The 22,806-nt window shown below is 35.2% G+C and overlaps 1 protein-coding gene across 1 annotated transcript in view; it reads right to left on the minus strand.

Annotated features, from left to right (window-relative positions):
* Positions 1–22,806, minus strand: part of NUDCD1 (NudC domain containing 1) — a 92,964-nt gene that overhangs the window by 17,583 nt on the left and 52,575 nt on the right. Inside the window, exons 6-8 of the mRNA XM_054499878.2 lie at positions 20,773–20,977; positions 15,188–15,332; positions 10,871–10,996 (exon numbers count right to left, since the gene is read on the minus strand). Of these exons, the coding sequence (XP_054355853.1) occupies positions 10,871–10,996; positions 15,188–15,332; positions 20,773–20,977 (476 nt within the window). The remainder of the gene's footprint in view (positions 1–10,870; positions 10,997–15,187; positions 15,333–20,772; positions 20,978–22,806) is intronic.

The raw sequence follows: 22,806 nt of genomic DNA on the forward strand, positions 1-22,806 counted from the left end.
TGTTGTAGGTTGCCTAGGCTGGAGTGCAGGCACCATTATAGCTCACTGGAACTTCCAACTCCTGGGCTCAAGAGATCTTTGGGCCTCAGGCCCCTGAGTAGCTAGGACTAGATGTGTGCACCACCATACCTGGCAAATTTTTTTTTATAGACAAGAGGTGGGGGTGGAGTCTCGCTATGTTGCCTTGGCTGGTCCTGACCTTCTGGCCTCAAGTGATCCTCCAGCCTTGGCCCCGTGAAGTCTGGGATTATCGGCATGAGCCACTGCGCCTGGCCCATATGCTAGTCAAAAAGCTAAAAAATAGATAATGGGTACAACAGAAGCAAACAGAATTTAAAACAAGCATACAGAAATCAGCTGCAATATGAGCCAAAGAAACTCAATGTATAATTCACGTATCTCAGATATCAATTCATAACCATTAAGATGGAAACAGTAGTAAGTAGTATCGGTGCGCGCGCGCGCGCACACACACACACACACACACACACACACACACACACACACACACACACACACACACACACACACACACACACACACACACACACACACACACGTCTCTTTGAGACTCTATACTCTGGCAATGCCAAATTTGTGCTGATTCTGAATCTCAAAAGAACCATCATCTCTGAGATATCACATAAATTGCAATATTTGTTTGATACAACTCTCTTTCCTCACTTTCCTACACTATAATTATTGTTATAAATATTTATTTACATGCTTGTTCCCCACATGACTGTATGTTTTAAAAGTAGAGACTGTCTTGATTACCAATAGGTCTCCAAAACTGAATGTAAGCACCATATACATTTATTTGCTCAATGTTGGCATGATTACATTAAAAGTGGTGACAGGTAACTTCTGCAATATTTGTAGAGCACTTTAATCCAAGGCCAAGACTCTAAAATAATGAAAAAAATACCCTGTAAGGGGGTATTTTAAATGATTATATTTATAATTTTTAAAAATCTAGGGGAAATAAATTCATTAGATAACTGATTAAATTGTAGTATAAGCCTATATGACAGCATGCAATATATTAGTATAAAATGCTTGTGGCAATATTAATTTTTAAAACTGTAGGCTACAAATTGAACCTACACTATTGTTATAGACATAAAAATTACACAAGGACTACAAGGTGAAAGTTTCAAAAAGGTTAACATTAGCACTGCTAGATCAAGAAAATGAAGAATCCACATTAGAATGAATAAATTACATATATATACATGATGAAAACTATGTAAGAGTCAAAACGAATGAAACTCAGCTATACATGACAATGTGGTTGACTCTCACAAACTTAAAGAAAAAAAGTCACAAAAGAATACCCAAGAGTATGATTCCATTCATAGAGTTCAAGAACATGAAATTAACCTATTATTAAGAGGTAAATGTGATAAGGGCTGTTAAACATATAAGTAATAAATATTAACAATGAAATATTAGACATTTAGGACTGCTTTCTTGGGCAGGAGGAAAAAGGCATAAGGAGATATAAATAGTTAAGAGATGAGATCTAGAAAACATAAAACACAAAAACATTGCTTCATTGTTTATTTTAATTTACATTAATGCTATTTAAGCAATATATATTTTTTATAAAAGACTTCTACTTAAATTTTATTAAAATGATGCCTTCATACCAACATAATTTGCCCAGTTCAATTATTTTTCTAAATGTAAATTTTCTTCAAGTAGGACTCATAGGCCCTCAGGACTCATAGGGCCTCACTATGTACTAGTAAGGGCTAGTACATACCATAAAGAAGTATAATATATACCTATACATACACATCTATACTAGTACACATACACACACAGGTATAGAGCACTGCATTACATGGTGTTATGAACAGCAATTACTGTTGCAACAAAAAAACTTCTTTTAGTTATCAAACTACAACGGCAAGAAAATAGACTACTCACTTCAGCCACTCTCTATGGGCTAAAGGAATCTACCAAGAAAAAAAAAATTTTAATACCTTTATATGTGGTTTTACTTCGTATTGTTGTAAGTTAATTCTGCATTTCTCTTTAACTTCTGTATGTTTTGAAAGCAGAGATACTGACTGCTCTTTACTCTCTAATACCTTTCCAAATGTTAATGCCCCCAGTGGACAGACAAAATGGACTCCCATGGCTGAAGTGCTCAAAGTTAAAACAGAAGCAGGCAGCCATGGCTGGGTGAGGAAGTGGTCACCTATTGTGCTCTCAGAAAGCTGTTGCAAAAGTATGACACGACCTCCTTTTCTACAGCCAAGCCAAACCAGCTCCTATTGTTGGTGCCAAAATAAACAGCAGCCAGAATCCCCTCATCCATCACTCACCATTTGAAAGAAACATTTGACAGAAACTTCTGGTTTTATGCTTGAAAACTAACCAATCAGAGCTCACCTGCCCCAGTCAATCAGGGCTCAGCTGTGGTTATTCAGCTCAAACTATGGTTATTCAGAATTGGGTATTTGGCAAACATTCTTCCAAAGTAAATCAATCAATCATGGCTCAACTATATTGACCAAGGGGCTCAGCTGTGCTGACCGATCAGAACTAAGCTGTCATTCATTCATTTGCATAAATGGATCTGCTTGGGAACCTGGGCAGGAACTGTTGCTATAAAACCTGAACGTGGCCAGGTGCGGTGGCTCATGCCCGTAGTAATCCTAGCACTTTGGGAGGCCAAGGTGGGTGAATCATGAGGTCAAGAGTTTGGGACCAGCCTGGCCAACATGGTGAAACCTTGTCCCTACTAAAAATACAAAAAATTAGCTGGGCGTAATGGCGGGCGCCTGTAATCCCAGCTACTCAGGAGGCTGAGGCAGGAGAATCGCTTGAACCCAGGAGGCAAAGGTTGCAGTGAGCCGAGATCGCGGCAATGCACTCCAGCCCTGGGAACAGAGTGAGACTCTTGTCTCAAAAAAAAACAAACAAACAAACAAAAAAAAACCGTGAACCCTCTCTTTGTTCTCTAGAACGCACCTTCATTTTACACTGAAGGCTGCCTAAGGCTACATCTCCTTAGTCTGCAAACTGTTCACTGGAATAAAGTCTCTTTCCTCCAAATCCCTTTTCAAAGAACTTTGTTCACACAGGGATGTCTGCATAATGAATAGCCTTAGAAGATAGAGTGCCTCCCTCCAGTACTATGGGCAAAATGTTTATGACAATAAGCAGTTAGACATGCTAACTGATCATTATGGCAGATTCAAGTTCCCTAAGCTCAAGTTTTCTCTCCTGTAATACAGCCTATTGATGTAGGTGGGAATCCATCTGGACCCATCTGTTTTGCCCAGTGGGAATTTTAGACTTGAGAAATTGGCATAAATATGCTAATGCTTATGCTGTTTACTGTGCAAAGTAATAAAGTCTCCAATCCAGTAATTTCCTGTCTCCTACCAGCATCCATTAAACTGGCAGGTTAACTTGTTAGCTTGCAAATGGGGTAAAATCTCAGAACCTTCACAGTTCTTGACATATCTACTATTCTGTAACTTTCTAAGAATTAGTGCTGTTACTGTGTGAGTGGCATATACACAGAATCTCTGCGTTAACCACTCTCAAAGTATGATATGCAGAACCCTATTGGGTTGGGGGGTGGTGCTGGGAGACACCTTCAGGGGGTCCATAGGCTTAAAACTATTTTCATAATAATACTAGGATGTAAATTGCTTTCTCCCTATTTTTAAATTTGTATGGACGGTACAAAAGGAAAAATAGGTAAAACTGCTGGAGTGATAGCACACGTTACTGCAAATAATAGCACCAAATACTAGTAATTACTTGAAGTTGCCACATTCTTCACTGCCACGTACTCACTGTAAAGAAAAGGTGAGTTTCACTTTAAAATGTCCTTGAGAAAGAAGTCAAAATGATTAATTTTATTAAATCTTGACTCTTGAGTATATGTCTTTTTAGTATTCTGCATGACTAAATAGGAAGTACACATAAAGCACTTCTACTGCATACTAAAGTACGATGGTTGTCTCAAGGAAAAGCACTTGGGAATCATTTGAGTTGCGAACACTGAAATGGCCATTTTTTCATGGAACATCATTTTTACCTGAAACAACAGTTGACAAATTATGGTTACTCTGAATTGAGATTTGGCAAACATTTTTCCAAAGTAAATGACCGAAGTCTGTCTCTTCAAGGAGAACACCCAAAAGTATTTGTTGCCAATGATAAAATTTCAACTTTTGAATAAAACTTAGAATTTTGAAGAACTCACATTTATCACCATGAGGATAACAGCCTGCCAATCCTTAAACACTCTTCTGGTGAGATTAGTGGTATATTAACAAATGCTTATGTGTGTATTGGTTTATATTGAATAATGAAATAGATTAGCATTTGGAAAGTCTGCATAACTCAGAGAAGCAATATTTCCAAGTTATCGTCATGGGTAAAAACATCCATTCAAAGTGTCTCAAAAACCAACTGATTTTAAAGTAACAGCATGAAAAGTTTACACTGCAACTAACATTTAAGAAATGGGCACGTCAAATTTTGGTGTAATATCAAAGGAAAAAACTCACCATTAACTGCAAATGTTAATTAAGTATCCCTTTCTTTCCAATTATATATCTATAGGAATCTGAATATATTTCAACTACAGTATCATATTGCAAGAGATTGAATGCAGAAGCAGATATAAAGATTCAACTATATTAATGCAGACATTAGAGAGATCTGTAAAATGTAAAACAATGACATTCCTCCTACTTTTTTTTTTTTACTCTGGAAAATGTCCTAATTTTCATTAGAAAATATTATTCATGTTAACAATAGGTATTATTTTAAAACGAATATTTTAAAAATTTCTTAATTTCTAATATGATACATTTTGATAAATATAATCCAAATATAAAAATTAAGTACACCAAAAAGCTTAAAGAGGTAAAGGGAGGCAAAGTAAACCCACTGAGTGGTTAAAAGGCTTGCTAAGAATACTAATTATTCAGTGAAACATAATTGCAAGGACATTGTTTAACCTAATTAAAAAATAAATCTCAAATCTTCTAACATATTAATTTTAATTACAAATGAATTGTTAGTAATTAAACAATTTTGTTTCATAAAAATGCCATTTACATGAAGTTACTTGATTATTCATTACTTTGAATGACTTTTTTTGTAATGGATAATTCTATGTTTTTTATAATAATTTAAATTTTTCATTTCCAAATAGTTTAATAAAATATGGAGGGGAAAAAAAAGAATGTAAAGGGGTCCTGAGACCAAAAACCACTGGTTTAGATACTTTTTAAATGTTTTTTAAACTATTATAACTATTTACACTATTATAAATGCTCTAATAACTTCTGATCCTATCATTAATATCCTCTTGAAAGGATTAATAATATACAGCACTTGCCTTTCCTACTTCCTTTCATAATGACATTAACTTAAAATAATTATTTTCTGTTTGTAACTCTTCCTCCTATCTTGATGAGTTTATTTAAAAGTTACAAATATTATTTCAGGTGTTTCAATTTTATATCTCAAGCCAGTGGTCCCCAACTTTTTTGGCACCAGGGACACGCTTCATGGAAGACAATTTTTTCATGGACAAAGGCAGGGGTGTGTGGGGGTTCCAGGATGAAACCTCAGATCATCAGGCTTTAGTCTCATAAGGAGTGCATAATCTAGATCCCCTGCAGGCACAGTTTACAATAGCGCCACTATGAGAATCTAAGACTGCTGCTCATCTGACAGGATGCGGAGCTCACCCACTGCTCACCTCCTGCTGTGCGACCAGGTTCCTGACAGGCCAGGGACCTGTAAGGTCTGTGGCCAGGGGGATTGGGACCCCTATCTTAAGCAACAGATGAATAGCATCTGATCTAAGAAATTCACCATAATCTAATATTTAAAAATATCCTTTCACCTTCTGGTCATTCAAGTCTATATAATTTGATTAATACAGATCAGTGTTGTCCAACCGAAATAAAATGGGAGCCACATATATAATTTTAAATTTTCTAGTAGCCATATTTAAGCACAAAAAGAAACTGGATAAATTAACTTTAATAATATATTTTATTTAATGAAACATATCCAAATGATTATCATTTCAACATAAACATTAATATAAACATTTATTAGTAAATTTTTTTTTTTTTTTGAGATGGAGTCTCGCTCTGTCACCCAGCCCAGAGCGCAGTGGCGTGATCTCGTCTCACTGCAAGCTCCGCCTCCCAGGTTCACACCATTCTCCTGCCTCAGCCTCCCGAGTAGCTGGGACTATAGGTGCCTGCCACCATGCCCGGCTAATTTTTTTTTTTTTTTTTTTTTTTTTGTATTTTCAGTAGAGACGGGGTTTCGCTGTGTTAGCCAGGATGGTCTCGATCTCCTGACCTTGTGATCCGCCTGCCTCGGCCTCCCAAAGTGCTGGGATTACAGGCGTGAGCCACCACGCCCAGCTATTTGTAATATTTTATGTTTTATGTATTTCATGTTTTCAAAATCTGGTTGTGTATTTCATATTTATAGCACATTTCAATTCAGACTAGCCACATTTCAATTGCTCAATAGTCACCATATGGCCAGAGGCTAACATTCTGACAGCATAACATTTGACAGAATTCAACTTCAATTCTGAATTCTGATTTGTGCTTTACACTTCGGTGACCAATTTAATATTTCAGATAAATATTAAATATTCAGTTCTGATATTTAATATTTCTTTTATTGTGCTGCTTCATTTATTTATTTAACATTTTATTTCAAAATGGCAATTCTAACCCTATTGTCCATGGCTTTAAAGGAAACATATTTTGGGATATTTGTCATTTAAAACAGAGTTCTGACCTTTTTATTACAGCATTATTTTCTAAAACTCTAAGGACATATACTAACCTTCCCATGTAAGGTAATTTCAAATTTCAAACATCGTATGAGTATCCATTCTACATATATGTTTATGCATTTTTACTTCACTGCATTTTTGTCTATACTTATAAAAATTAGTAATAGAAAAATCAAAATGCTTATAATTTTTAACTTTTATATTCAGGGGTACATGTGCAAGTTTGCTACATAGGTAAATTGCATGTCATGGGGGTTTGGTGTACAGATTATTTCGCCAACCAGGTAATAAGCATAGTTCCCGACAGGTAGTTTTTCAATCCTCACCCTCCTCCCTCCCTCCACCCTCAAGTAGGCTCTGGTGTCTGTTGTTTTTATTTGTGTGTCCATATGTACTCAGTATTTAGGATCTCACACGAGTCAGAATGGCCATTATTAAAAAGTAAAAAAATAACAGATGCTGCTGACATTGGGGAGAAAAGAGAATGCTTATACACTGCTAATGGGAATGTAAATTAGTTAGCTATTGTGGAAAGCAGTTTGGAGATTTCTCAAAGAACTCAAAGCAGAATTATCATTTGACCCAGCAATCCCATGATTGTATATATATCCAAAGAAACAAAAATTGTTCTACCACAAAGGGCTTATAATTATAAAAAGAAAGTTTGGTTTAAAATCCAACTGAAACAAAGATAAGAATCTTTAGTTTTAATTATACACTAATTGAAGTTAAACCAGCAATTAAACTCTGAAATGTGATTAAATAGTTAAAACGGTATGTACAAAATACTGGAAATGTCTCATCAAATTGTCTATAAAAGCTATGGTACAATGAAGGATTATTTGTTTATTTCTTAAGTTACTGAGGATAGAACCTGCTTACCACAGAAATCTATTGTTCACACTCCTTAGGAATACAGAAGACTAACTGTATTTATTCAGTAGTAAGGACTAACTGTAGTAGCTTAGGACCTCCAAATAGAAATCTATGATCCTATTGTTTAGGGAAAATTATGGAAAGCATACTGGCAGCCCAAGAGATCTAGTTTCTACTGCCGACTCTCACTTTGATCCCATATAAATTCCATCTATCTCAACTTGTCTTAATAAATCTGTAAAATGAAGAAGATGAAATATGGAATTTCTTTGAAGTTGGAAAGATTGTCCCTTTTTATTATGTATTGGACTTCTTCCCCACTCTTGATGTTTCCATCTACGACACTGAGAAGATCCACTGCTATAACATTCTAGCTTTTATAAATTCCTGAGGAGTGAAGTCACATTTGATTGGTAAATGTAAGAAAAATCGGTGTATTCTGCTCAGTTCTATCACTTTTTCCTATAAGGAGCTAGAGGCCTCAGGAAATAAGAGGTTTCAACCGCCCCTCTAGGGGCAGCCAGAGCTGATTTAACATTGCCTGTGACTATAGTTAAATCTGCTAAATTCTAGGACTTAGTAAGTAGATCCACTAAGCTTTGGTACTGTAATGTATCAGTAATAATGGTTTTATTTTGCCATTGCTTGGTTTTAATTAATATGCTCAAACATAGGAAATGAAGAAAGGTATCATAAACTGGGGGTATCTCAGTGACCAACATTAAACTACTGATCAACACTACTCAGGAGTACTAAGATGAACTGAAATTCTCAGGGAAGCTACGTTTAAACCACAACATTTTATGACACTTAAGATATAGCTGCCTTCCTTATAAAAGTTTGGAAGAAAACAGTATCTAAGAGTTATAGCACCTAAAACTATAACGTTAAGAAGAACAACCAGATTCTTCATTATTAGAACAAATAATCTCCAGTTAGTCAGATTCAAGAGCCTCCTATCAGTCATGCTTGAAACCGGTTCTCTAAAATTTAACCCAAGGTAGTAAGAGTAGCGATGTGATAGCTCTTATTTATCACAATTCAGGGAATCATGTATGGGATTATGTCAAAACTAAACAACATCTAGGAAGTAAAACTCCTAAAAAACCAAAACAGCTCCAATAATCTTGGGTTTTGACCGGTACCCAGCCTGGATATAATAATTTGACTAAGAATACTGCTTACTCTTCAATTAGAAGAGCAATTGAGGAGGAAGCGGGAAAACGAAAGACATTCATTTCTTGAGATCCAAGATGGACCTAAAACCATTTTTTTTAAATTTAATGACTGTCACTAAAAGATAATTCTAAAGAAATATATTAAGCATCTATTATGAATCAGAACATTTGGTAGGTATTGAGGACACTGGTAAAATGTCATACATGTGCTTTTTAGAACTTACTGGTGTTAAAGTGTGGTGAAGAAGAGAGCGGTGAAGAGATAGAAATTAATTGTAAAAGCAAATATTTAATTTTGATACAGTTTCAAATGGTACTTCTGCCTAGCCACTGGTCCTATGCCATTCCACCTCATTTATCTACACAGGTGTAATCTAGAAATGCTCATTTTACAACTTTTTTGAGTACTAATTAATGTTCAGCCATTAAATAAAGCTGGTAATTATCCAAAAAGACTAGGAAGGAATAGCGAGTGAGAAGAACAGTTATATTTCCTTTTAGTCAGTAAGATGTTGGGCCAGAACTCAGACCTGGTAAGCCAGCTTCCCATGACACCTTTAACTCCGGTTACATGAATTCTGCTAGAATACACTTTCCCCCAAATTTCTACATGACAAAGAAACATCAGGGCACACTTGGCAGAAATTTTTCAGGTTTTACTTGAAAACAGAACCTTTGAAACCTATATCAAAGACTCACAAGTCTAAAAACAGAAACAAAAGACCAAGTTGTTCTCAATCTCCTCTGTTGCTTTTGCTTGGAATGAGTCTCTTAAATTTCCTTCTGGTTTCAGTAATAACACTAGATTAATTTCTATATGCACAGCTCTAAATTAGCCACTGATTTGCTGAGACACCCTGCTCACATAAACAACTCTATGAAACACACATTTAGTAGTATTAACTAATGGTTAAGGATTCCCCTAAGAAGGAATATCTAATAAGGTTCTAAATCAAAAAAAAAAAAAAAAAAACTACATCTACTGCACCAAGCCACTCCTGGCAGTCTTCTTCAGTATCTTAATACAAATCTGTCAAAGCCTGTAAACAGAGTGTAATTTTGAGGTGGCGGCGCAGGGGGCAGGGGGAGTGTGTGAAATATATACATATATAGCATACCAGAGAGAAAAGGAAAAACAAATTCCAGATGAATTAATGAGTTGAATAAAAAAAATTCCAAAATATAAAAAGAAAATATTAACTCACTTGATATAGAAGCATTATCCAAATTGAAAACACGTCATACAAATTGGTAAAAAACACTAAGACAAATAAAAACTTCTTCACAAAAGAAATAGTTATTACATAAAATAGTTGACAGTAAAAAAAAAAAAAAAAAAGATTGGCACAAGTTTATTCTACACACCAATTAGTAATGATCAAACAAAACTGAAGGTGAAGATGCAGTGAATCAGGTGATAACTGCAATCATTACTAATAAAAATATAAGTGGTAATCAATTTGTCAGAGGCTTATGATTCATTAATTTGAATTCTGTAACTCGTTATTAGATAACTATCTCTGGAAATAGAAAAGGCTTCATATGACAGAGATTTTTAAAAACAGCATCATCATAAATAATGTACTTTAAAAAAGTTATTACTTATTGTAATGTGTAGAACCACTACATACAGACATGACCAACATCATAGTATAATCCAGCCATTAAACCAGACATTTAAATAACATGAGGAAACACTTAAGTCCATAATGTTGAATGAAAAAAAAAAAGTGAAGTTATTATACATTACAGGGTCACAATTGTATATTAAAAAGCTGTCCAGAAAAGCACCACTTGAAAGATATCAATATACTGTTGTACCAAAACTATACAACACTGTTTTGCTGAGTGTGGTAGTATGAAAAGATGCTACTTTATGGAGTGATGAGACTTATCAAAGCCAGTAACTGCTAATCAAGTATCTTTGAAAAACATATATAGACCAATCATTATCTGAGTAACTATTGACAAAATTTTAGAAATATTAGTATCAGTAACTTACCACATGAGTAGTTTTTAATGTATTGCCATCAAATCTGCATAAACTGGAGCTCTCTTCAAAGAAAATATCACATTCTTCTAACTCTTGAGCATTGCAAGGTGGTTTTTCTTTATCTGGATTTGGATTCTTAGTCCAGAAAATAAGTAAATAAGTAAAACAAATAAACAAGGGAATGGGTTTCTTCAGCTTTAAAAATGTTAAGGTTACAGCAGTAATTAAAAATGAATTGCAAACCTATGACCAATAAAATCATAATCACAAAAACAGAAATAACAGAATGACGAAGTTAGCAGAAAAGGATATGAAAAAAGGTATTATAAACAGTTCCATATACTCAAAGATGTAAAGGAAAACATAAACATGTTGAGAAAGAGAGAGATGAAAGAACCATACTGAACTTCTGGATATAAAAACACAAATCTGAAATGAAAAACAAAACAGATGTGACAGACAGCTGATTAGACACTGCAGAAGAAAAGACCAGCGAGCCTGAAAAATAGCAACAGCGACTACAAAATGAAGCACAAAGACAAAACATAAAAGCAGAGAAACTCAGTCACCTGTGGAACAATATCAAATGGTCTAGCATATGGGTAATTGGAGGAGGGCAAGAAGAATGGGGAAAAAAAATTGCATATAAGTAATAGCCAACACTTTAGAATGTCAAAGAACTCCAAGCACAACAAACATTTTTTTAAAAAAATAAAAAACCACAGTAAGTCACATTATAATTAAATTTCTGAAAAGCAGTAATAAAGAAATTCCTAAAAGCAAACAGAGGAGGAAAAGATACATTATTTACAGAGGAACAAAGATGTAAAAGACAGCTGACTTCTCATCAGAAACTATGTAGGCCGGAATACAATGGTGTATATTTGAAGGTGTAAGAGAAAAAAACAAAAACAAAAACCTGTCAACACCGAATTATATACATAACAAAAATAACTTTGGAAAAGGGAAGAAAAGAGAAATATTTTTGCAGAAAAAAGCTGGGAGAATTTATCACCAGCAAATCTACACTAGAAAAAATGCTAAAAGAAGCTCTCAAGCCAGAAAAAAATAACATCAGATGAAAATGTCAATCAACACAAAGGAATGCAGAATAGAGGAAAAGGCAAATATAAGAGTAAATGAAAGACCTTTTTTTTACATTTTTAATCTCTTTTAAAAGAGAATTACTGACTATAGCTAAAATAACAAGGTATTATTAATTTTAATAGAATATAAAATGTAAGACAACAATAATACAAAGAATAGAGTGGAAAATATAAATTTCTTAAATTATAGATGAACAGTTTTTAAAGATAGTTGGTGATAAGTCAAAGATATAACCTCTAGAACCACTAAAACACACACACACACACACACACACACACGCAAATATCTACCCAAACAGAAACACTGAAATATAGTTAACAATAAGCCTAAAGTAGACATAAATAAATTCATAAAATTCATAAATTCATAAAAGCGATTTTTAAATGTTCCCTTGCTTTAATGCAAGGGTCACTGTCTGGTCTTATATACCTCACAGAGTAACAGGATCACAATAATTAAGGAATAAATTATATAATATTTGCATATAGCAGAAATACAATTCTACAACTGACCAAATGTGTAAACATCTAGGTTGCTAAGATACAGAGATATGCTAATTCTCACGTTATTAAGAACTTAATGAAATGAACTGAGAGAATCTGAAACTAAATGGATGGGAGTTCTAGAAGATCTACATACTCAACATGTGTCCATGTCCCAGCCGGGATATGGAACCGCCTAGTTGTGGCTGTTGCCTCTACTCTAAATATCAATGGGAACAATTACGGTTGCTGTGGCTGGCTGTAAAGGCACCGCCAGCAATCTCCTGGTTAGTTGATGCCATTGTGCACAGTGACTCAAGGAGATATCTATGTCCAGCAGAATAGAGAAAGTACCCTATAGATTTCTCCTTCCCTTCCCCTTCCAATTATTCATACTTTAGAAGCAGAAAAAATTAAAAGTTCAGGACTATCAAGGCCACCAGTGCTTCACAGGACAAGATTAGAGAGACAAGGAAATTGCAGAGAAAAGGGTCAAACATGCTATATTGCTTTCCAAGGACCATTTGCTGATTTCTAAACTGAGTTGAAAAAGACAAGCGGAAAGCAGCAAATAAGGGGCTGAAAAGCTGAGTTTGGAGTATTAAAGTGCTTGGGAGTCAAAAATTAGACTTCAGAGTCCACACAGTAGGAGAAGACCTGGTAACCATTCTAGGCTTTCAGTTGAGATAAATGAAAAGTTTTGCCTTAAGAATAAACATGGAATAAATCAGCCATGTAAAAGACTGAAGCCTAGCATCGAATCAAATCAATCCCTATGGAATTAAGAAGGTAGGCTAAAAATTTAGAGAATGTAGCTACAGCAGTGCTTAGAAGGATATGTACAACATTAAGTGCTTTCATTGGAACAGAAGGGTCAAAAATCAACTAAGTATCACCTTCAAAAGTAGAAAAAAAGAGCAAAATAAATCCCCAGTAAACAAAAGGAAGAACATAATAAATGTAACACAGAAAATAAGAAATGGAAAACTGAAAAACAAAGGCAATGGAAACAGATGCTCACATTAGACCTATATCTGTAAAAACATTAAAAACTAAGGCACCATAGTTAAGTGCCTTCCAAAAAAGCAAACTCAAGGTCCACACTGTTTTACTGACAAATTCTACCAAACATTTTAAGACATAACACTAATTCTATACATTATCTTCTAGAAATAGAAGAGAGAACACTTCCCTAATCATTTTACAAAGTTATTACCCCAGATATCCAAACTGGAAAAAGATGGTAAAAAACAAAACAACACAAAACAAAAAACCTATCCCATATTCCTCACAAATAGATATAAAAATCCCCAAGAAAATATGAGCAAATCAAATTCAGCAATATGTAAAAGGATAATACATCATGACCAAGAAGGGCTTATCCCACCAATGCAGAAAATTCTATAATCATTCATGATAAAAAATCTCAGCACACTACAAATAGAAGAAAATTTCTTCAATGTAATAAAAAAATCTATCCTTCTTAATGATGTCGATTATTTTCCCCAAGATCACAAATAAGGCAAGAATGTCTGCTTTTACCATTCCAGAGTTCTATATAGCTGTGAGACGTTCTAACCACTGCAGTAAGGCAAGTATGAATATTTGAAAAACATAAAACTGCCTTCAGCTGCAGATAAGACTGTATATTTGTCTTCTCAAAATCTAACAAATACACTGGTGTTCAGGCATAAATAACTTTCTCTAAACACTAATATTCAATTGAAACCATCAAGTTTAAAAAGTAGTTAACTGCAATTATCTACAATCTCAAAACACATCTCCACTGCTGTCACTATTATATCCCCAGAGCCTAATACAATAATACTTGCTGAATGAGTGAATGAATATAAGGCAATGCAGCCTGCATGGCTTGTTGTAAACACGGCTATGAAATCAAAGCTTTGTAGTCCTACATATGAATTCCAGTGATTCCTGAAATTTTCAATTACTACTGGCAAACATGAAACTTAGTTTCTCTGTTTAGCCATGTTTCCTTTTGATAGAGACATTCACTTTCAATATTTCAGTCCTTCTTTTCTATCTTAGGATGTAAGTAACATTACAGTATAAATAATTCTTTGTACAGTATTCCTCATCTCTATAATTCAAGATGGCAATAAACCAGACATCTTTCATATGCTGATATCATTGTTAGAAAACGAACATATAATTTAAAATTCTGATGTACTGCTGTATTTGTTCACATTCTTAACATGATCTTACACATCATCAGAGTGGGAATGTATTCAACCTCATGATTAAGTATTGTGTTGTCAATGTAATCATCATAATGAATTACATTATAAAGAAAAAATTACTACATGATACCCATATCCTTGCAAAATTCTAAACTCACCTCAAAAATTTTAGTGATAACTAGATTCTTAGCAAATAAATTCTAACATAATTTTTGTCCTACCAGCATTGGTCAGTTGATTCTCCTCATGAATACATGTAGAGAGAGAGAGAGTGCACAATACACACACACACACACATAAACAGATACAGGCAAACCCTCTATACAGTATGACCACACATGTATGTATGTATTTACATAGTGTAAGAAATAAATCTTAGAACTCAGGCCATATTCAAACATCACTCAGATCAGTAGTATCTGACATGTATCTTTTATATTAGGAAAAGCAAAATATTGTTTGAAAAGCACGGCATAATCTTCACATAACATATTTTTGGACCCTTGGAAAGTCACACTACTATTCCAACTACTTACCAGTTCTTCAGAGGTCAAATGCATTAAACGTTCAGCTACTGCAGCACACTGGGCTGAATCTCTTATAAGTTCCCCTTGTTTATCTCCAATTACTAGCTCTGGCCAGGTCAGTCCTTCATTCTTCTTAATCAAGGAAATCTCCAAGCTAGAAGTTTAAATGGGAAAAGTAACGTTACATTAAGCAATTATACAAATTATACAATCAGTAACAAACATTGTTTGTTTCTATCTTCTACAGAAAGAACCCTCCAGTGTCCAGAGGATGGTTTACCAAATATCTTGCTCATTTAAGTTTTGCATGTGATGGAAAACCTATAATCTAAAGGCAAATAGTCCAGATTTAATAAAGAAAGTACCACTGGAAATGGTACAGCAAATGGCCTGAAGACAGGATTGGCTGGAAAGAGTCAGGTCATCCAGAAAGTACTGGTATGCAGTATGTTCCTGAACTTAATAGAAATACAAGAAGCATGGATCTATAAGACATCTGGGGAATGGTCGGGGTTGTGGGAATGTAAGCAAAGAGGAAAAAGGCTGTAACTAAAGGATAATTCTTTGTGTCTGGAACCAACAATTAACTTTATTTTCACAAACTAAGAGCCATAATATATGATTATTAACCTCAAGATCAAGCAGGTTAAATCAACGCAATTCTTAATTTTAAAATACAGATGTTAAATAATTGAAAAGTAGAAATAAGGAAAAAAATTAACTTTGGTAATACAGGCAAAAAAGATGTTAATGTGTTCTCTATTAACTTATTTGAAATCTAATTCTGTACACGTAAACAACTAAACAATTCCAAATGCACTAAAAATGGCCTGTCAGGAACCCTGAGATCAAGGACTGATGCAGCAGGAAAGGGAAAGAGAGCAGAGTCAAGGCAGACTACGGACATAGGAGAAGTAACTTGGCCCATGTTCCTCTGGAATAGGAAGGAAAACCCAAGTAAGATGCTTTGGGAGCACCCACTGCTATAACAGAAAAGGGGAGTGGTAACAGCTATTGCACAACAAAGCAACCTTTTCCATGTGCCATCTTTCATACACGTGTACCATATTAGCTCATGCCCTGGAACACAACTGCAAGAATACAATAATAACTATTATAGTTATCAAACAGGACATGCAAACTTATCAGCTGTTCTTTTTCAAGACTGTTACAATCACTACCTTATGAATTACAGCATTTAACATTTTTCTGAAACTACCTATTTTAAGAGACTATACAAAATAATAATATGAGTACTTATCATTAGCACTGAAAATTACTACCACAATAAAAGCCCAGATTTAGTTACATTTATTCTTTTTTCGAGACAGAGTCTCACTTTCTTGCCCAGGCTGGAGTGCAATGGCACAATCTCTCTTACTGCAACCTCCGACTCCCGGGTTCAAGTGACTCTCATGCCTCAGCCTCCCAAGTAAGTAGCTGGGATTACAGGCCACGCCACCATGCCCGCCTAGCTAATATTTGTATTTTTAGTAGAGACAGGGTTTTGTCATGTTGGCCAGGCTGATCTTGAACTCCTGGCCTCAAGTGATCTGCCTGCCTTGGTCTCCCAAAGTGCTAGGATTACAGGTGTGAGCCACCGTGCCCAGCCCCCAGATTTAGTTACCTTTTCTAAGGATAAAGGTAATCTTGATAATAATGATGATGATAATAATAGTAATAATGACAATAGCTTACACTTACCTATATGTCAGGTGCTGTCTTAAGCACTTTACATGTTTTAACTCATTGGTTACAACAACCAAATAAAGTACTGTAAATATTATTATCATCACCATTTTACAAGTAAGAAAAAAAAGTACTGAGGTTAAGCAACTTGCCACGGTCACAAGCTATTTAAACGGTCTGGCTCTAAGTCCATGTTCTTCACTACTGCACTATTCTGCCTCTCTGAAAAAAATATATGTAAATAACTATTAAAGAACATTTACCCAGTTAACTGTTCTTAGTTGCTACCTAAAGAGGTCTGAAAGAGTTGATACAATCTGTTATAATTTCCAAACCATCATTAATTTGCACAGCTAATCAGTGCACCCTTCTTGTAAGACTGCATTTGTACGTTTTAAAACTAGTATTGTATGCTACCATCCAAGCCAAAAAAAAAAAAACCCACACAATGCCAAATATAATAAACTACAGATTAGTTAAAAAAATCTTTCCAAAGTGAGACAACAGTAACTTTTGAAAATGAGAGGTATGATTAATTTACTGAAGTACAGAAAATCATGTTTTTAAAATAACAATACCACCTACACTACATTGTAATTATCTTTTTTAACACAAAATAATAATCAAACACCTCAAATTTAATGGAAAAATAATACTGATCTATGTTGATGCACTGAATGCTGAAACTACTTACATGAAGTCAAGCTATTACCCTAGACCTTTGCTGGGCTACTGCTTGATGACTTACATTTAACAATATGTTCTAGTTGGTTTGCCAATTTGTAAATGTGACTCACATACACATAAACATAATTAAATAGAGTATGTGGAGATATAAAATACTTTTAAAAGAACCTTTCAAGCAATTATTTTTGATATATTAAAAAGTGTAACAAAATCACCAAATGTCTTCATTAATGAAAGATACCTGCTTTTACAACTTCAAACTTTCTGAGCTAGATATATTTTTCTTAGATGCTCATGATTTAGACTTGTATCAGACTCACATGGATCATATACTTCGAATTAAGAACTATACTTTGTGTAAAAACATCTAAGTTATCCTCTATGTAACATCAACTTAAAGCACAAGATTTAGGTTGTATTTTAAATCAACCATTTCTCATTTCTGACCAAATCTGACCACTTAAAAAATTAACTGCCTAACTCTATTCATTAATCCATCACTGAATTTAATAATTACTAAGACTTGATTTAAAATAAAGTAATTTTAGTAATCCAAATAATTGGGGAATAAACTGCCTGGAATAGATTTGCAAAATGGCACAGTTGTGGGAGGCAAAGGATTATAATTTTATAAGACAGTTAACTTTATTTTTTAAAAGATATAGTTTTGCTCCTTTAATTGAGGTATAATTTATAAATAAAATTCACAGGTTTTAAGTGTAGAATTTACTGAGTTTGACAAATGCATATACCTTTGTAACCCAATAAGGATACTGAATTATTTCCACCATACAGGCAGTTCCCTCGGCCTTTCTTTAGTCAATCTCCCTACACCCTAGAAATAACAAGTGTTCTGATTTGTATCACCACAGATTAGTTTTGCCAGTTCTAGAACTCCCTATGTGGAATCATACAGTATGATTTTTTGTCTTTGGCTTCTTTCACCCCACATGTTTTTAATTCACTCATATTGCTTTTTATTTATTGCTAGCACTTTATTACAGAGTAACATTCCATTGTATGAATATACCACACGTACTTATCCATTCACCTTTTCACTAACACTAGAGATATTTCTGGCTTTTATAAGTATGCCTGCTATGAACATATGTTTGCAAATTTGTTTTGGCTTTGTTTTGTTTTTTAACATATATTTTCAGCTGGGCACGGTGGCTCACACCTGTAATCCTAGCACTTTGGGAGGTCGAGGCAGGCAGATCGCTTGAGTTCAGGAGTTTGAGACCAGTCTGAGCAACATGGCAAAACCCCATCTCTACAAAAAATACAAAAATTAGCTGAGTGACTGTGTCACTGCACTCCAACCTGGGCAACAGAGTGAGACCGTGTCTCAGAAAAACAAAAACTTATATACATTCATTTATTTTGGTTAAACATCAAGGAGTAGAATTGTTAAGATTAAAAATAGGTATATGTTTAACTTGATATGAAACTGCTAAACAGTCTGCCAAAGTGATTGTATTATTATTTTACACTCGTACCAGATATGAATGAGTTGCTGGTGCCCCACATCCTTGCCAACGTCTGATACTGTCAGTCTTCAGTTTTAGTCATGTATTGGTGTCTCACTCTAGTTTTAATTTTCCTAATGTCTAATGATAATTACCTTTTGATGTGCTTACTAGCTGTTCATATATCTTCTATTGTGACATGTCTATTCAAATAATTTGACCATTTAAAAAAACTGGCTTACTTTTATTATGAATTTGTAAGGCTTCCTTATACACTAAAAATGAAAGTCCTTTGTTTAAGATTAGTACTGTGAATATTTTTTCCCAGTTCATGGCTTACCTTTTTGTTTTCTTAATGGTATCTTTAGAAGAACAAACATTTTTAATTTTGATATGCAGAAAATGCCTGTTTTGATGAAGTCTAACTTATGTATTTCTTTCTTTTTTTTTGAGACATAGTTTCGCTCTTATTGCCCAGGCTGGAAAGCAATCGCCTGGTCTCGCAACCTCTGCCTCCCAGGTTCAAGCAATTCTCCTGTCTCAGCCTCCCAAGTAGCTGGGATTACAGGCACCCGCCACCACGCCCAGCTAATTTTTGTGTTTTTAGTTGAGACGGGGTTTCACCATGTTGGTCAGGCTGGTCTCTAACTCCTGACCTCAGGCAATCCACCCGCCTCAGCCTCCCAAAGTGCTGTGATTACAGGCATGAGCCACTGTGCCTGGCCACTTACGTATTTCTTTTATGGCTTTGTGTCCTGAACACACAATCCACAAAAGAAATGTAAATGGAGAATTTACATAAGAAAAAATTACTACAATTTACAAAGAAATATTAATTATTCCACTTTTAGAAATTTATCCTTCATATATATTTCTACACATGTGAAATAATATGTATATAAACAGAAGTTATTGAAAACAACCCAAATTAACACAATAGAGGATTGTCTAAAATGATGGTGCAGTTGATGGAATACCGTGATATCATAAAAGAGAATTTAATAATTTTTATATATTCATTATGGAAAGATCCCTAAGATTTATCATTGCAAGTGAACAAAAGCAAGATGTATAATTGTGTGAAGTATGTGTTAAAAACTTTTTTGTTGTTGTTAGAGACAGGGTTTTCTCTTTTTGCCTAGGCTGGTCACAAACTCCTGGCCTCAAGCAATCTTCCTACCTCAGCATCCCAAATGTTGGGATTACAGGCGTGAGTCACTGCAGCTAGCCGCCAAAAGCAGTTTTCCTTAAAGAAAAGGAAAAAGTATGTGTGACGCTTGAATGTATGTAAAATGTAACAACACTGATTGTGAGGAGTGGGAGGATGGGTGACCCACAAGCTTGTGTTGGAGGCAGACTTCTCACTCTATATCCTTTTGTATATTTAAAATTTTAAAGAATGGAAATATATTATCAAGCCAGCAAACTAAAGTTAAAAAAATTATTTCTATTAAAAAGTTTGAAAAAGTGCAATTTAAAATAGCCATTTTCACCTATGATTATTATTGTATCCAGAGCTGGTAAAACAAAGCACTACCATATTCTCCAAGTGATAGCTATGCTACTATCTTTAATTTCAACTAGAAATATGCTCTTTGACACAGTAATTCTGTTTTTAATATATCTTAAGAAAAGTAACCAGCAATACAGACAGAACTATTGTATTAATTTCTGATGTAACCACTGAGGAAAGAGTAAAAACAAAAGAAAAGAAGATAATGGAATATTAAAGTAAAATTATAAAAATACCTATTACTCTCTTTAATTATCCATGTACTGCTTTCATGATCAATAGATGAATAGAGTTTTCCTTCTAAAAACTGGTGATCCTTCAGTACAATGCTGATGTGATCAGGCAAAAACTGTATTTGAATGTCCTCCTTAGTACTGTCTTGTGGAAGCCGTATTGTTACTGTCAAATCATCTTCAGTCTGTTGCCAGTAATACAGAGGTTCTATTGGGAAAAGAAAAATGCATCATGTAATAAAAAATTACACAAAGCATACACACACACAAAACCTATCTAAAATAATTTTAGTATATTTACTAGTGATCATCTCACAAAATGTAATTATAAACAAACATGCACAGATCTCTTTGAGGAATTTTCACTCAAAGATTTGCAGCAATTAACATGAAATTTTCCCCTTCCAGACTTACCTAATGCTTGAGGAGATAAAGCACTCATAAAATACTAATGATAGCAATCCTTTATCCTCATTTCTTCCCTCTCTCCCTCCCTTCATTCCTCGTTCACTCCTTTCCTTTAAACACACACACACACACACACACACACACACACACACAGTGAATCCCTAGTTCAAAAGGACACAAAATATGTTACCCAGAAAAGCTAGCAAAGCAGTTGCATAATAAAATCTCAATGGATAGCTTCTGCCAGATAATGGGAATAGGAGGATGTGCAAAATCACATGCACTTTTAGTATAAATTAAAGGCCATACTACCCCAACCCTTCTTGTGCATACATCACAGTGCAGCCGGGCCTTCTCCACTCCACTTCTAAGCAGACCTCCAGGCATTCAAAGCACCTTGCCCAGATTGGCAGCCTGAACTGCCCTACCTTTCCTATGCATAGATCTGGTGTAGTGGGGCCCTCTCTGCTTCACACCCAGGCAGACTTTCAGGCATTCAAAGCACCTCTTTGCCTGTTTCAACAGCCTGAGTTAACCTACATCTCCTGTGCAGAGATTTTCATACAGAGGGGCCCTCTCTGCTCCATGCCTAGGCAGAGCTCCACGCACTTAGAGCTCTCCTAGATTAGGAGTTCATGCCATCCCCCGAACCCTGTCCAGAAAACCTGGGGCTGGGAGGGTTTCTCAGCTCCACACTTAGGCATGCCTGGGGGCATTTAGTGGCTGCCAGGTAGATTCTCCCTCAGCGCTGGTGCCCACACCTGCCACTGGGGGATCTGTAGGCAGATCTGCCCAGTCTCGTCCTGCCCATCTTGGCCCCCACTCCCCAGTGCCGAGCAGGGAGCTCAGACAACTGTGCAATCCAAGAATCAGCCCATTGCCTGAGGGAACAGAGTTCTCCCAGTAAACAAGGATTAAGTATATACCCTGCTGCACTGGCTGCAATTGGCTGTTACTAACAAGCACCATCTACAGGCTTGTAGGTTAAACTGCACAGCCCAATATACAACCTGCCAATAGAAGTGCGCAGGGCTATGGAAGCAAAGCCCAAAGACCCTACTCAGCATTCTCTACAGTCACACCCCCTACAGAGGGAAAGAGAAAGAAAACAAACAAACAAACAAAAATAATATTATAAGAAAGAAAAAGAAAAAATCCTACCTGCACAAAAATATTATAAAAATTTGAAGTGCCAGGATCTCTAGATAAGAAACCAGAAAATCAAACACCACGTGTTCTCACTCATAAGTGGGAGTTGAACAATGAGAACACATGGATACAGGGAGGGGAACATCACACACCGGGGTTGTCAGGGGGTGGGGGGCTAGGGGAGGGATAGCATTAGGAGAAATACCTAATGTAGATGACGGGTTGATGAGTGCAGCAAATCACTATGGCACGTGTATACCTATGTAACAAACCTGCACGTTCTGCATATGTATCCCAGAACTTAAAGTATAATAAAAAAATTCAAAAAAAAAAAAAAAAAAGAAACCAGTGCAAGAATTCTGGCACCATAAAAAAATCTGAATGTAGTGACATGACAAAAAATATCACTAGCTCTCTAGAAATGGTCCTTAACCAAAATAGACACTCAGAAATAAGACACAAAGAATTCAAAGCATGTAT

Source organism: Pongo pygmaeus, chromosome 7, assembly GCF_028885625.2.
Source record: "Pongo pygmaeus isolate AG05252 chromosome 7, NHGRI_mPonPyg2-v2.0_pri, whole genome shotgun sequence".
Classification (NCBI taxonomy): Eukaryota; Metazoa; Chordata; class Mammalia; order Primates; family Hominidae; genus Pongo; species Pongo pygmaeus.